The 17,438-nt window shown below is 42.6% G+C and overlaps 1 protein-coding gene across 1 annotated transcript in view; it reads left to right on the forward strand.

The window, feature by feature from the left end:
* The window catches only part of APMAP (adipocyte plasma membrane associated protein), a 42,621-nt gene that overhangs the window by 24,877 nt on the left and 306 nt on the right, over positions 1–17,438 (forward strand). The window contains exons 5-8 of the mRNA XM_018559547.1: positions 489–605; positions 699–873; positions 3,626–3,760; positions 7,809–8,001. Coding sequence (XP_018415049.1) covers positions 489–605; positions 699–873; positions 3,626–3,760; positions 7,809–8,001 — 620 coding nt within the window. The remainder of the gene's footprint in view (positions 1–488; positions 606–698; positions 874–3,625; positions 3,761–7,808; positions 8,002–17,438) is intronic.

Below are 17,438 nucleotides of genomic sequence, written 5' to 3' on the forward strand. Positions count from 1 at the left end.
CGGAAGGCCTGACACTAAAAGAATGACAGAGACACGTTCAGTGTAGAAAACCAGAAATTCTTTCTGCACAGTTGCTGTATAAAGCAGTTGTATTGCAAGTACTTGTTTTCTGCTCATTTGAGGTCTCTGGTCCATCTGCATATATTTTTGCAGATTTCCCTACAGTAATTAAACAAAAAGGAAACCATTGCACAGGTATCCTACATAACTGTTCTGCAGGGGGATAAGCAATTGAGCCTGATCACAGGCCTCCAGTCTTGCTATTACAGTGGTAGTTAAGAGAAGCATAATAATCTTTTATCTTCAGAATCTTTGTCAGAAAATTCAGTATAACCAATGTAGGGAAAAGAGAAGTCCAGTATATATCAGTTATCACTTTGGCAACATCACAATATCACACTTCCAGTTCTTCCCCCCCTTAGCTCACTGGTACATTTAATACATCATTTTATAATATTCTTTAATGAAACTTGGTTTCCTTTTCACAGGAACAATAGAAAATGAACCAACCTGCGGAAGACCTTTGGGGCTTAGAGTTGGCCCCAATGGAACTCTTTTTGTTGCAGATGCTTATCAGGGAATATTCAAAGTGGATCCTGTTACAGGTACTATACACGTGTCTATTAAATGCTGAGGTGTCTTTAAAAAGCTTTGATATCAATGGAAACATCTACTGAAACATTCATCTCTTTGCACAGGTAAAGTGGAAAGGCTGGTTTCTTCCAGGACCCCGATTCAGGGAAAGATGATGTCCTTTGTTAATGACCTCGCTGTGACCAGTGATGGTCGAAAGATCTACTTCACCGATTCCAGCAGTAAATGGCAGAGAAGGGAATATCCCTACCTAGTTATGGAAGGCACAGATGATGGCCGGCAAGTATTTATTTATTTATTTATATGGTGCAAACAAAATCTATAGTGCTTTACATAGGCTAGCTATCTCTCTCCTTGCCCTAAAAGAGCTTACAATGTAACAATCCAACAACAGTACTACAAAGACTTGCATACGGTGGGAACTGATTTTCCTACCAGCATATATATTCTGATTAATCAGTTGATTATTTAAAATTATTCATGGGGGCAGTTTGTGAATTTTTCTTGGTCGTCAATTAGGGAGCTGCATGCAGTCATATCTGTGTGATCTTAACCCTTGAAGTAGGGCTACCCTCACACTGCAAAGGTTAAGTGCTCATTTTGTCTAGGAAGCTAAAATACTAAAGTTATACTCACCCGAACTGCGATCCTAGCTGGCTCCTACACCGCTTCCTCCAGCCTGTCTCCTCCACTCCAGTGATGGTATGTTCCTCAGTGTCCGATGATTCACTGCACCTTAGACCCCTGGAGCAGAGTGAGGCTGAAGGGACAGATGTAGGAGCAAGCCGGGATCGTGGTATAGGTGAGTGTAACTTTTTGTTATTTTAGCTCCCTAGACAAAAATGAGCACTTAACCCTTGCAATGCAGGAGTAGCCCCACTGCACAGGGTAAAATTGTATTTGCCCAGTGTTCTGCTTTTAGTTTCCTGTGTGGTTTAAAATGGCACTGCCAATCGAAATGTTGATGGTGAATGCAATCATTACTCATTGATATAAGAGATAGCTGTATTCCCAGCTACATGCCCAGCTTCAGTCACGGTCAGTAAAGTGTCCACAATAGAAATGTCTTAAGTGTGGGCGCCTAGTACTTTGCCGCACTTCTGCAACTTGATTACATTCTGGACATTTGCCACTTTTAAGCTCAAGCACCTCCAAGTAATCCTGTGCTTGCCCATGCAGGGCAAAACAACATGTTCCTTAAACTCCCTCCCCAGCAACCCATTTCTTTCCTTTGCATTACCAGTTTGTTCAGCTATGGGAGACCAAGAGAAATACCAGGTTCTTGTAAGTATAGGAAGCATGTGAATCTCTCCATGTGACCGAACTTGGGAAAGCACCAGTACTGTCATGTGAGGGCAGGGAGAGAGGTCTTAGACATGTGTATGCTCCAAGTTGCAGCTAAACTTAATAGTGGGAGAGAAAAGAAGCTGCTGGAAAGAGTAAGTAAAGCCGGATATACACTTATATATTTTATTTGTTCAACCTGCAGACTGAACTAAGAAAATATTGCAGATTTATCCATTAACACTTTGGTTGGCTGCTAGCTCTGTTCGGCCAAGATTTTTCCAATCTGCTCCTTTTGATCAGCTGATTGAGGGATGCCGGGTGGAAGGGTCCCAACAGCGGCACCCACTGTGCGTATTTCGTCCGGTTCATCATGAACCGGCCAAAATCTGTACCATGTATACTAGAGGTGCACCAAAATTGAATTTTCAGACCGAAACTAAAATTATTTTTAAAATTTTTCTAACCTTTTTTAAAAATGTTTTGACATTTTATTTAATTTGTATTATTTTTTTACTTTACATTCAGGGGCTCTGGGGAAATATCAGGGGTCCAAACAGATCCCTGATATTTCCCTTTTAAAATAGAAAAAGAAATTTAGGACACAGAGTTCTAAATCCTTTTTTTTTTTTCTGCAGCCCCTGTAATAAATGAACAAGAAGTCTCTATACTGAGTGTTCATGAACAGGAAGTGATTTAGAGCACCTCTGTTCATTCATAATTAGGGACACAGTAAACAAACTATGTCCTCAGTTATTTACAAACACTCTGATCAGCCTGGTCATTGAACGCTTATAACCACTCTCCATCCTGACTCCTTCAGCTGTCACAGGAGGCTGAGTGGGCGGTGTGGGTAGGAGAGCTCAGCCTGTGACATGGTTGACAGCGCTCTCCTCTTCCTCCTCGCCGCCTCAGCCTCCAATGACGGCTGTCTCCTCTACCCTCCCGCTCGGCCTGTGACAACAAATTAGGATGGAGATCCGTGCGGAGAGGAGACCGCTGTCAGGAGGAGGAGAGCTCAGTCTCCTCCAACACTGGCCGCTGACAGCGCTTTCCTCCCCACCCTGCTTGGCCTCCTGAACATTTTTCTCCTCACTGCTGGACACTTCTCTGTGTCAGAGGAGACGCAGCAGCGCCCAACGGGGAGGAGAGAAACTATAGATGCAGCGCATCGGGCGAAAAATTGTACTTTCTACATGTTGCCCAAAGTACCATTTTTGGCCTACATGTTTTGGCGGCTGAAATTTTGGTGCATCCCTAGTGTATCTATATCCTATGGAAAAATTACGTTTTACTGCTTGCTGACACTTTACTTATTGTAAAGCTTGAGGCATCTGAGATGTCAAGCAGTCGGCAAAGTGTCAAGTTGTCAGCCGCAATGGCCATAAAGAACACATGGATTTTCACACTATGGAGTTTCTAAGTACAGGAGCCCATAGGTTTTTGGCACAGTGTCAGGAAAGCACAATAGAAAGTTTAATGTATTTACTATAGCTTTAATCCCCTTGTCATTTGATTTGTTTTAGAACCTAGCATGTTACATGTTATTGAATTAAGTCCTGTATTGAAATGCTACGAAATTGTAAAAAAAATGTCATACAGCTTTAAAATACATTATGACCAATTGTGTTGATAAAATGAAAGCTGTTAATAATGGGTGTTTTTCTGACAGCAATGAAGCCTTGTCCATTCATGTACATGACAGTGTGGAGATTAGTATAATCCTGTAATTGCTTGTCATTTGCAGCTTGCTGGAGTATGACACCGTGACAAAGGAAGTGAAGGTTTTAATGGGTGGATTGCGTTTTGCCAATGGCATTCAGCTTTCTCCTGCAGAGGATTTTGTACTTGTTGCAGAAACCACAATGGCACGTGTGCGGAGGTATGTTGTTTTGAGTACATGATGCCAAGTATTCCCTTGACCACAACCTCACTAGAAGCAAAACAAAACTGGATGTAGTTAGTGTGGAGCTCTTCCTAGAACAAAGCATTTATTTTTTTATAACTTGGACCAAACACATAGTGAGGCTGGGTTCACACCTAGGTAACCGTTTTTTTAATGTACGTTTTTGTGCGTTTTATGCGCATAAATCAAATCGCACGTTTTTGTGAGCAGATTGTAGCTTGTTAATGAGCAAATGCGCAAAAACACAGCAAACGCTCGTTTTCAAGTGTTTCCTATTGAGTCTATGGGACCAAAACGAGCTGTAATATGCCAGCGACAGGCGTTTTGCTTATTGCGACAAATCGCTCAGATGTGAACATGGCCATAGAAATAATTGGGATTTTTTGGGGGCATATTTTTTTGTGCGTTTTTTAGGGCAGAAAAAAAATGCTCAGTGTGAACCAAGCCGTATTTCAGTGAGAGCAGAGGAAGGAGAGGCATTTTTTAAATGATGGAACTGGTTTACCTTTTAGTATGCCTATTAAGCCTTGTGATGGAAATCAGAATCGTGTTTGTGTTTTTACAGAGAGATTTGACACTAAATTTAGGAGTTAAATCCCAAAAATGCACTAATGTACCTAACTGTTAACAAAAATGTATCTTATTTGTGTATCACTCGGCTGTAGAACCTCAAATCATCTCTGAATTGGTGCTGACGCTGTCCTTCCTTCTGGAGGGTGGCTACTTTTATTCCCCATGGTCCCTGTGTGTGTTGTAAAGCAGCCAGTGTTTGGAGCGCTGGCTACTTTACAACACACACAGGGATCATTGGGGACAAAAGTAGCCACCCTCCAGAAGGAAGGACAGTGTCGGCATGAATTCAGAGATGATTTGAGGATCTACAGCTGAGTGATACACAAATAAGATAAATTTCTATTAAAAGGTAAAGTATTTGAAATTTATTTTTAAGATTTAACTACTGAGTTTAGTGTCGCTGTAATGTATTTTCAGTGTGTATACATTTTGAGTTGCGTTTACGTTGAAGTATTTTTTTAAGTCACTTTCATATTTTACATCTTATCTTTTTGTTTTCAAGAGCGTAATTTATGTACAGATTTATAGAAAGTCCTCTAGTGGCTGCCTGCATTTCAGATGAGTTTAATTGAAGCCCTTATCTAAATAGCTGCTGAGATAAAAGAACATGGCACCTTTTACTAAGCTTAAACAGACTCAAAACCTTGATAGGGAGGGAACAATGTGTGTGTTTGTCTGCTGGAATTAACAGGCTGTTTATTCCAGTAGAATGGAAAATAAACTATATACAGGCATCCAGTTGCAAAATAAACGCATCAATGGCAAAGCAAGCCTCTGTGCTTGGCAAGAAATGTGTGCATTTTTCTTCCCCCTCCCCTTCTCTCTTGCGGACAGGCTATTGTGTGTAAAGGCAGAGCTGGTGTGTACTGATCATGTTACAATGAGTGACAGGGTGGGGGGGCAGCTGATTACGTTTGAATTTATTAGGCTTCAGGCCTAATAAAACCTTCATAAAAAATGAAGAATGCCTGCACTGTAAGATGTGCACATGTATACATCATCACTGCACCTCTTCATTACCACAATAAATGCTACTCACTTACACAGGTGGAAATGGACTTTAAACAGAGTGATTTTATCGGGATCATCAAGAAATTTGCTCAGTGGGTGTCCCTGTCTGCCAACTCCTGTCTGACATCCTTCAATTGAAAAAACAAAAAAGATAAGCAGAAATTTTTCGGCTGAAATCTGATTGGATGCAGGCACTATTCAGGTATTTTAACAGACAACAGGGCTGATTGTGAAAATACAGTAGCTGCAGTGGGAGGCTCCGCCATTAATGCAGTTTAGCGTTTTGAATCGAGGAATCTGTTAGATTTTTCATGCTCAGCTCAGTGTATACACACTTTAAGTCCATGTACAGAACAAGTCCCCTGTTCTGGGTTAGTGTTTGTTTTGGGAACAGCAGTATGTCACAATCCGGCATCACAGATGTGACCCAAAATCAAGGATGTGGACCCTTGCTACACTTGCAGGGGCACCTAGAGCAAAGGATGCAAGCAATGTAAGCGGACAACTCCCAGAGCTGGAGTTCCAGCAGGGACAGGAGCTGAGTACTAGGCAGAGTGCCGCAATGCTGAGTAGGTAGCGTGGGGTTCCCGAGGGCGTGGAATCTAAGGACCATCCGCTCTTTACCAGAGCTCCTAAAGGTGGAGATGGATTTTGCTGTGTGCTGACCCCAGGCCACAGTCCCCAGGTTCACCCAACTCAGCTAACAGCCGACAATGGTTGACAAGGCCAAAGTTCCGGGCAGGTTGCAGACACACATATGACAGACAAATCAAAGGCAGGTGACTAGGATTTCCAGGGACAATGCGAAGGATAGGGACACACTAAAGACAAGGATTTCCAGGGACAAGCCACAGATCGGTACATTGGTAAACTTCAAGGAGTTCAGCTTCAACAGCAAACAGGAGCTCAGCATCTAGCTTAGGAAAGCGCTGCTCGGGAGCGCGCGCCGTGCGCTGCACTGGGTTTAAATAGAGAACACAGGGAGGAACCACAGGATTGGCCACAAGTTGTGCAAGTCTGCAGCTGAACTTTGACACAGTCCAGAAACAGGCTCCTATAGAAATGGCAGTCTTGTTGGATTGAGGATTCCCAGTAATGGGTAAAGACTAGGGATGTACAGATACTTTTCGAGTACCAGTGCAGATACTTGGCATTTTCATGAGAGGTTGCAGCTGGGAACTGGCTCTGGCACTCCAACACTGTCCTGAAATCATTAGTCTGTATTGTTTTAGAAAAACTGTCACATGACCATAAACAAAAATGTATCAGTACTCATACTTGTAAGTACTCGGCAAGTACCAGTACTCGTACTGGTACCTGTGCATCCCTTTATATTTATAAAAACAAAATCGTACATTAAAACAGAGATGTACAAATCCCAGGAGCTCCGTGTGCTCCTTACAAATGACAGCTGCCTCCTAATTTTTGAATTTTTCTCTAGTGTAGTCTTGGAGCTCAAAAGTATCGGTACATCTATTCGTACTTGTACCGAGTACTGTACTTGGTATCTGTGCAACCCTAGTAAAGACCTAGATTTCTTTAACAGAGGGACGTGCTGGCTTCACCTTAAAATTAATATTAAGGAACTGTGGAGCCGGATACCTCTCATGATACATCCTTTTGGAGAACATAACCGATTTCCAGTCACCATTGGGTGCTTAATTGGATGGTATTTGGGTTCAAAGTGCTGGTATGCTTTTAGGGTCAATATGAGGGGTAAATGGAACTTGCTTTCAGGTGCATTCCACTTGCATTTGTCATTATTTTGACAGCCTTCTGAGATCATTCACAGTTCATTGACAGGTCATTGACCTAATAATGTTGATCTTCTTCTGGCCTGCCGTTGACTTTCTTCTAAGTTGCATCAGCCTGATTCAGGGTTCTTCAGGCCCTTATTTTTTTTTGTATAATCTTTATTTTTCTCGTTTCACAAAAAATCACATTTACACAAGAAACATTCAAGGGAGTAAACGGGGTCCAACATAGACCCTGACAGCAAAAGATAAAAATATAAAATAAAATAAAATGAATTAAAATAAAGAGGAAAAAAAAACCCACACAAGGGGGGGTCACAAATACACAATGACATACATAACCACAATGTAACACAATAAGTGGGTATGTCACCCGGCCTCATCGTGTCCCATCTCATAGGCTCGATTTCCAGTGATGATGATGATGGCTCCATCCCCACTATGTGTGTTAGTTTGTCGTGCGTCTACCTATCTCCGAGTATCTAAAGTAGTACACACTGATATCCAGTGATACCATGCAGTTCGTGAAGTGAAACATCTTCAGGCCCTTATATTATCTTCAGTGCTAATGGAACATGAATAATAGTCGAAGATCATTCATATAAAATAACAATATATTCAAAATCCTGAATATATTTTATGTGTTATTAGTTTATTATCTGCTAAAAATGTTATTGTTTTTTTAGGTATTATGTATCTGGTCTTACCAAAGGTGGTGTGGATACATTTGTGGACAACATGCCTGGATTCCCGGATAATATTCGCCTAAGTAGCACCGGAGGGTACTGGGTGGCCATGTCTGCAGTGAGACTAAACCCTGGATTTTCCATGATGGACTTCTTGGCTGACAAACCTTGGATTAAAAAGATAATTTTCAAGGTATGTGAAAATCTATGGACAGCTTACATTCAGTGTACACTCTAAAGAAGATTGCAGACAAGCAGGTAAATTTGTTTTATTGCAGAATAGACTGTTCACTTTGCAAGGGAAGTTGCACTTTGCAGGGGAAGTTTCCAATTCGTTTAGTGAAAGAGGTGAAGCACTGCTGACTTTCATCATCCAATTATGTGCAAGAAAAATAAATACAGTATTTTGTTTGCAGATGATTGGGTGATAGAAGTCAGCAGAGCTTCACCTCATTCACTAAACTAAGAAGAAACTTCCCCTGCTAAGGGGTCTATTCACAAAAGGGTGAAGAGTTTGGAGAAGGCAGGAGAAGGGAACAATCTAGGACAACATAGCTGATCTGGAAAGTGAGTTGAATTGGAGAATTTTTCCAAATCGGCTATTTTGTCCTAGATTGTTCCCTTCTCCTGCCTTCTCCAAACTCTTCACCCTTTTGTGAATAGACCTGTATGTCTAAATTCCATTGCAAAGTGAACAGTCTATTTGCCTCTGGTAAATCAACCCCAGTGTATGTAGTAGAGGTTAATTGCATTCAACTAGACTTCTTCTTTTGAAGCTTACCCAAGATGTGTCTTCATTTTTAATCTGTTTGCTATACCATAACCTGGATAAATTAGAACCTTCACAGACTTGCCTTTTAGGTCAACAGACTTGTTTAAAAGAAAAATATGCTATCACGCTGGTAATTCCGAAATCGCCTTAAAAAAAATGTAGTGCCGAAGTATTAAACCAAAAACGACCGATCTGTTGACGTAAAGCCCAACTCTAACCAAAACTGTTTTAGTTTTGGATAGACTTGGGAAGAGTGAATACTTTGGTCACATTTTTATTTCTGTCTGTGGAAAATGTTCCTTTCTTCACTTGTGACAGATTTTATGAGGAGGAGGAGTTGTAAATGGGATTAGACACTGACTGTAATAATAGCCTGGCAGTGGTTATAACCCTTCCCTATATTATAAACAACATTTTTGATGCAATTTGTGTCCCAACTGGACAGATTTCCCATCACTTCCTTTCTAGGCAAAAAGCAAGGGGAGTCTCTGTACAGAGCATATAGACCGCAAAAACAATCTGACAGATTTTGTCCTGCCTGGAGTTGGACTATAGGGTACCACTGAACAGAGTGAAGTGAGCACTAGTGCAGTGTGTTAATCGCACAGACCCATGCGATTAACGCACTTTAGCACGCATTCACAACTACTGTCCATTGTGCTGTGGGAGGTGCGTTGTGCTGCCATTCATTTGAATGGCACCCCAAACGCACCTCCCGCCCACAGTACGATCGACCACACCGTAATGCGTGGTACTGCAATGTCGTGTGGTGTGAGTTGGGTCGCGACTTAATGACCAAGGACAAATGTGGGCCTTGAGGTTACACAGGTTGGGAACCAATGCTTTAAAGGGTATATGTTCAGGGTGTGCCACATGAAAATTGACAGTTTTAGTAAATGTGTTGCATATGTATAAGCACAGTTGAAGGGGATATTTCATATATATTTATGTAGCTAAAATGAGTACACTGATGCATCCCAAATTCCTTTCTAATTTTTAATATTTTACAAGGTCTAGGATTTGGGTACATTTTAACCACTTCCAGCGGGTTCACGTAAATGTTCATCCTCCGCTGGCAGTGGTTATACTAAGAACACGGCCGTGTTCTTAGTACCGTTTCCAGCCGCTGAACTCTCCTCCGATCGCTGGACCACTCCGTGTCACTGGGCACAGTCTCCGGCTCCTAGGGCCCGAAGAAGAAGCTGGAGAAGCGGATCTGCTTCATCTGAAAGACTCCTGATGTCTCCATAAAGAGGACCTGTCGCATTATATCTGCCATTACATAGGGGGCTTGTTATCCCCTTATGCAATAGGAATAAAACAGAGTGTAAAAAAAATAAATGCATTAAAATTATTATTATTTTTTGCATTATGTTAATTTTTACAAAGTCCCCCTCCCACGCCCCCCACAGACACGCACATACAACGCAAAGACGTGTCAGATGCGTCTACGTGCAAAACCAAAAATTGCGCCACACGTTGCATATAGTTGCGAGCATCTGAGTGAGAGCAATAATTCTAGGCTCATCAATCACTGTTAGCACTAAACTGATCAGCCGTCAAAGCGTTTAAACCGTTGCCCATTGGACATTTTGGTTATTGTAGTTTTTTGCGGTTTCACGGACGCACGCAATTTTAAGGCTTGACATGTTTGGTATTTATTTACCTAGCGTGACCCAGTCTCTTATATTTAACAAAAAAATAGGCATTATATTCTGTTTCCATGCACTAAATTTCATTTTAGTGTATTTTATCCTAAAAATACTTGGTTGATAAACATTTGCGCAAATACCGTGCGACATAAAAAAATGCAACTAGCATCTTTTTATTTTACAGGGCCTCTGCTTTCAGAAAATTATATAATAGTTTGGGGGTCTGAAGCTGTTTTCTAGCCAAAAATTCATATTTTATCATGTGTGTGCAAATGTAGGACATTGCTCTGGGCAGCAAGTGGTTAAAGACTGTTTTTGTTCTATATGTCACCCTTGGGAGTAATCATTCATTTAGTAGAGTCATTTGTCACATGTGTCCTGTGAGGGTTTTTTTAACATCTTTGCAGTTTCTTCCCACATAAAGGTGCCCACACACCTTGCGATAATCGTACGATAATCGTGGGAAATCCCGCGATCGTACGATTATCTTAAGGTGTGTGGAAGCCGTGCGACCTCTACTACTGTAAGGTCGCATGACTTTTATCTTAGCAACATGTTCGAAAACCCGCCGAGAATCGTACGATTTTCGGCGGGTGTGTAGCATGTTCGTAAGATAAAAGCCAGACAGGCCGGTGTGCGCAAGCGCACACTGGCCGTTCGGCATTGCGGTCATCGGAAGCCCGCCCCTCAGCGGTGCGGGCTTGCGATCATCGCAAGTACGATCTGCCTGTCCAAGCTAGGCAGATCGTACGTTTTTTTAATTACCTTACAGCCATCGCAAGACACAAGTTGTAAGGTGTGTGCCCAGCATAATATGTGAGGTTTACCGCAGGAAACCAGAGGAACAGTTCAAAAAAGATTAGTATGTCTCATTTGGTTTTGTACATTACCATTTATTTTCTGTCTGGGCAGTAAATCTGACACAAATATCTCCTGCATGGTAGTGGACATTTGCCGCACAAAAACCTGCATAACAGGTTAAAGAGAGTGGCTGGTTTAAGAGCAAATAAAGAGAATCCTCACATGTGACCAGAATGATTTCATTCCTTTCTGGCTGGCTTCCAGGATGTGAAATTGGTTCTAAAGTTCAATGGAAAGACGGGCCCTGATCATAAAGTAAAATTAAATCGGAGACGTACAGAAGAAGCTTTTCTGTCTTCTACATTTATCAGCAAGTATCTGGTGGCTCTTTAGCTGTTTTTATTTTTAAGTCTGAAATGGAATACAGGTTCACTTTAATGTAAAATAAACCTAATATAAAAGTATTTCTTTACAGTTAAAATATTCTATCATGTTAACCGTATCGCATCAATATTGTCCTTTACTCACAAATTAACACCAAAATCCTGCACCCAGGGGACGGCAGCAAAAAGCAGTGAATGTGACTTTCACTAAGGCTAAGTTCACACCAGATGCAGTGTGTTCCGGGTTGATTCTGGCCAGAACACACTGCATTGCATCCGGCTCACTTTTTTGTGGGGCAGGAGGGGGCGTGGCGGGCCATTGAAGTGAATGGCACCGTAGCCATGCCCTCCGGCGGCAATGCGATCGGCCGCACGGGATCGCAAGGCACATTGTGCCTGCGGTCCGGTGTGATCAAAATAGTGTTTCCAGCATTTTGATCGCACCGGACCGCAGGCACAATGTGCCTTGCGATCCCGTGCGGCCAGAGGGCGTGTCTACGCTGCCATTCACTTCAATGGCCCACCACACCCCCCTCCTGCCACACCAAAAAGTGAGCTGGCCGCAATGCCATGCAGTGCGTTCTGGCCAGAATCGGCCTGGAACGCACTGCATCTGGTGTGAACCTAGCCTAAACATTCTGTGTGGGGAATCAATCACTGCCATTTAAAAAACATGCACCTGAAGAGAATGTTTGCTGAATGTCAGATTGCCTGCTTTATAAATATATGTCCCTTAAATTGTATTTCCACATTAGAGAAAACCCCACTGTGAGTTTGTGTTCCTATTCACACAGCATACCAAAAATATTTTTACTACAATATTTCTTACCTTTTTCGATTTTCACTGTGGAGCTGGTCTACAGACAGAATGCCACCTTCAGTTTCAAGTCACAGGAAACTCTTGCCGTCTTCAGGACACCCTGAGCTTCCTCTCATTGATATCAAATGTGCCTACATAAGGGGTAGGCAAACTCCAGCTGTGGTGCAACTACATATCCCATTAGGTATTGCAAGACCCTGACAGCCACAGGCATGACGCCCAGAAGCAGAGATATGATAGGATTTGTAGTTAAAGCACAGCTGGAGGGCCCAGAGTTTGCCTACCCCTCTTCTAGATCTTTAACCCCTTAGCACAGACAGTGTTGAAATCTCGTTTACAACTCATAATGAAATCTGCGAGCAATTTTTTTTTTGTTTTGTTTTGTTTATGCTATGTGAATGAGAACATGTAACAAATATAAAGTGTCATCCCAGTTTGGTTTCAAAAGTGGAAATACACTTTAAACTATACCTATCAAAATTAGACTTTGAATTTGTATGTTTTAGTCCACAAAAAGGTTTTTAGTGAATCCTTATTAACCTCTTGCCGTCCGCCCGTTAAGAAAAAACGGACGGACGGCAGACTCGCATCCGCGGGTTGCCGTCGTCAGACGGCATTTTTTCCCTGCTCGGGCAGGAAAGACCTGCTCGTTACTACAGCCGTTAACGGCTGTTTCACATACAACCGATCAGCGGCTCTATAGCTGCCGATCGGTTGTATGGCGTGCATTTCGGAGCGCCCCCATCTCGAGTGCCGCCATCTCCCCCCTCCTGACCCCTCACCTTTTAATCCCGGGATCCGCTAGCCCATCTGCGGGCCAGGACCGGCTCGGGAGGGCGTCAGGAGGAGGAGGAGGGAGGGAGTCAGCTCCTTGCTGATCTCCGTCTGTAGTGTGAATGCAGAAGTGATGTGTATTACATCACTTCCGCATTCACCTGTCAGTCATCTGGCTCCTACTGCCAGAGAGAAGAAGCTGATGAAGCAAATCTGTGCTTCATCAGCTTCTTTTGGGGTCTCCAGGTGACATTAGGGGTCTAGAGACCCCTAATGTCTCCATAAAGAGGACCTGTCAGTGTACCTGTGCTATTACATAGGAGATGGTATCCCCCTATGTAATAACAATAAGTGTAAAAAAAAAAAAATCTATATAAATAAAAAAAGTTACAAAAATAAAAGTCAAATAAAAAAAAGTAACCCCCCCAATGTTTAAGTTCCCCCCCCTTCGTTTACGCACATATAAACGTAAATATGCGTCGCATGCGCCAGCATGCGAAAATGACAATTGCGCTACACATGTTACGTATCGTCGCGAACGTCGCAGTGAGAGCAATCATTTTAGGGCCATCAATCACTGATAACACTAAACTGATGAGCGGTAACAGCTTTTAAAGCGTCGCCTATGGCCAATTTTGGGTAATGTAGTTTTTTTTGAGGTTTCGCGCGCATGCGCAATTTTAAGGCTTGACATGTTTGGTGTCTCTTTACCCGACGTGACCCCGTCTTTTATATTTTACCAAAACATTTGGTAATAATAAATGTTTTAGAATTTAATATAGGGGGAACTGTTTTTTTTTAGTTTTTTTTTTAAATCTGTAGTTTTTGCTTAATATAGTAAAAAATAAAACCCCCAGTGGTGAATAAATACAACCAAAAGAAAGCTCTATCTGTCCCCCAAAAAAGGGTATAAAATTCATTTCAGTACAGCGTTGCATCACGGAATAAATGTCAGTCAAAGTACCGCAGCGCTGAATACTGAAAAATGGCCTGGATGGGAAGGGGGTTTAACACCGCGGATGTCAACTGGTTAAGAAGAGTCCGGCATCACAACTACTGTAGATATCTTTACCCTTGTGTTAGAATTGTTCACATGCTTTCCCTGGTCTGGTACAAGAAATGTGGTTTGAGATTTCCCTTATCTGTAGTGCTGGCAAAGAACAGCTCCAGAGCACAGAGTAAGGGAAACAAGCGGCCATTTTAAATTAAAGGAGAACTATGAGGTGAGTGCTTTTCACTCACCTCATAGTTCTAGCCGACCTGTGACAATGAGACTATCACAGGTTGGCTCTGTAGATCGGGAGGTGAGCGAACACATACCGGCGTTCGCTCACCTCTCGATCCTGTCACAGCTCTTTGCCGTGACAGGGGAGTGGCTGGATTCCCCGCTCCAATCCGCCAGCGCTGACTGGCGGATCAGACGGGGGAGGGGGCGGGTACAGCTGGCTCTGCCTCTAGATAGGCAGAGCCAGCTGTCACTCACGCAGCTGGGCGGATCCAGACATAATTGTCGGGATCCACTTCAGCTGCGGCGGCTCAGTATACCGCTAGCTGTAGCTCGCGGTATACTGAGCTTAGGGTAACAGGAGGACGCTAGTTTGTGTCCTCCCGTTACCCTAAGGAGAACCATGGGGAAAAGCCTTAACCCCATAGTTCTCCTTTTAAGGAACATGGAGAGCAGAAAAGAGGCCACTTACACAGGTTAGTGCTGCAATCATCCTAAAAAATCATGGATTTTCGCAATGAACATGTTGTGCACAATGCAAAAATTTGTTTTTTATAGAATGCCAAAAACAAGACTGAATTACCCTTTAAAGGACCATTAAAGAAGACCTTTTTCTTAAATCCTTGCAGTGGGGCTACCCCTGCACTGCAAGGGTTAATTGCTTGTTTTTGTATAGTTGCAAAAATAACAAAGTTATACTCTATCGGTCAGCTGTTAGAATGCTCCCTCCAGCCTCTTTCCTCCCGGTATGTCCCTCGGTGACCCACATAAAATACACTGTGTTTGTAACGTGATGACTCGAGGATCCCTAGACCGCTGCAGTGGAGGAGGAAGAGAGGCTTTTTGGGACCAGTCTAACAACAACCGGCTCCAAAGATCAGGCGAGTTATTTTACTCCCTAGACAAAAATGGGCACTTAGTTCTTGCAGTGCGGGGGTAGACCCGCTGCAAGGGTTAAGAAAAGGTTTGCCCAGAGTTCTGCTTTAACCCTTTTGCTGCAAAGCCCTCCAGAACGCTTTTAACCTCAGCTGGCCACACCATTTTTGCAATTTTTCCCATTGATTTGATTTTTCACTGCTGCGTTGTTAGAGTTTGTAACCCCCCCCCCCCAAACCATATATTGTCTGAAAGCACAGGCCCATAGAATAAAAAGATGGTGCTACTAATTTTGCAGGTCCTGCGATAATTGCGCAAATGTTTGTCAAATGAAAAATAAACTGATAAAAATACACAATTGAATTGAAAAAAGCTGACTAAAATCAGTATCTGTGCACAAAAAAATACTTTTCTGACTAAATCTAAAAGATAAAACTGTATTGAGTAAATAAATAACACCTATTTGTAAATCTGAAATTGCGCCTTTTTACCAAACAGTAAAAAAATTAAGCAACGCTAAACTGTAAATAAGCGACTTATGTTAAAATCGTTTGTGCACTGTGGTGGTGTGTGTGTTGTGATAAAATGATACAGGTGTACATTTAATCGCAACAAAGCGTATCACCACGCACCAGAATGGGCCGCAACGCTTTGCCATGTGCCGCCACAGTTAGATTAATGTTATTTTGAAAAGAAAAAAAAAATCAAAACAATCAAGCACGGCGATGCATTCTAACAGTGCAGCGCATGTGCATGGCTTACACCACAATGTGTTGCACACTGTTGTGTGTGTGTATAGTGGGGGGTGAGGGTTTTTTTTTGTTTTTTTTTAACTGTTGGGGCCTCGGGGGAAATATATTTGGGGTCTAAACAGATCTGTGACATTTCCTTTTTTAAAATAGAAAAAGAAATTGAGCACACGGAGTCCCCAATCTCTTTTTCTGCAGCCACTATTCTAAATGAATGGAAAGCGTTCAGTGCAGAGGCTTCCCATTCAACGTCTGATCGTAAAACATTTACTATCAACCAGTTATGAATTGGTAGAAGTATCTGCAGTGAGTGCTTCTACCCACTGAGAAAGTCATGAATGAACAGGAAGTGATGTAAAGCACTACCTGTTCATTCATAACTGGGGGCACGTAGTACTATGTACAAAACACAAAAATTCCCCAGCCCCAACCTGCCAGCCAGCCTGCAACCAAACAAGTAGCCCTGTCAACAGTATGCGTTAAAATCAGAGGTTTTAGTTGCACAAACTTTTGGCCAAAAATATGTAGAAGCCACACTGCCGCGCCAAGGCACCTCTGCAAAGTGTGGTCCTAACTCTATGTATCTGAGTCTCCAAGTGTGAGCATATTAATGAAGTCGATAGATTGCATGCAGGTGTACCTGGAGGTAGCCTACTCCTCCTAATAAGGTGCAGGGACGCACTGGGGGCCCAGCAACAATGTGTTTTGTATTGTTGTAAGCCTTCCCATTGTGCTCCCTGCTATAAAGGCTAGTTATGGATTCATGCATGTACCACTTTTTTCTAGTTTGACGTAGTACTATGTGTCCCCAGTCGTTAACAAACATTGGAATGACCAGCAATCACTCCAGTGTTTTGTCCTGCACACAGAGGATCGGCAAATATTACACACATTTACCGATTCTCCGCTTCATCACACACCGAGACACTATCATCCTGAAACTGAAAGGATGACAGCGTCTCTCTTCCCCACTCAGCTGCAGCTACTCTCTGCACATTGCTGGATGACAGCGCTTCCTCCTCCGCCCCCCGCCAGCTTCAGCAGTCATTTTCTCTACAGGCGGGGAAGCATGGAGAGGGCAGAAGAGGCTGCACATGACTGCAGGGGGGTGGGGTTAATAGCTCTCATCAGTGGCTTCTCGCTTTTATTGTAAAGGGGACATGGTCGCTGAAGTTCATGGTCGTTGAAGTGACCATGAGCTTATAGCAGAAGGGAGAAAGCCACTGACATAAGGCATACTGACGTGGTCAGCTGGGCACAGCTGTGTTCCGCCTTACGTCAGTGGCAGGTAAAGGGTTAAACAGCTTTGTGACATAACTGCTAAGGTGTATAACAATATTCATTTCTTGCCCCTAACATGTTTGTAACCTAGCTGTGTTGCTTCTTGTTATACGTTAGAGGCAATAATAGCTGGCAATATTTTTTGCACTTACAGGAAATCGGCTGCATTTCGGGATATATTTCTCATCTGTAGCACTTTATTTTATTTAAATGGACTTCTACAACTACTTACCTACGTTCTTTATCTTAAAGACTCAGAATCAACTTGTATGTGGAGTTACATTTTCTAATGTTGTG

The sequence above is a fragment of the Nanorana parkeri genome, unplaced genomic scaffold (genome assembly GCF_000935625.1).
Source record: "Nanorana parkeri isolate BGI_ZX_2015 unplaced genomic scaffold, ASM93562v1 scaffold402, whole genome shotgun sequence".
NCBI classification, from domain to species: Eukaryota; Metazoa; Chordata; class Amphibia; order Anura; family Dicroglossidae; genus Nanorana; species Nanorana parkeri.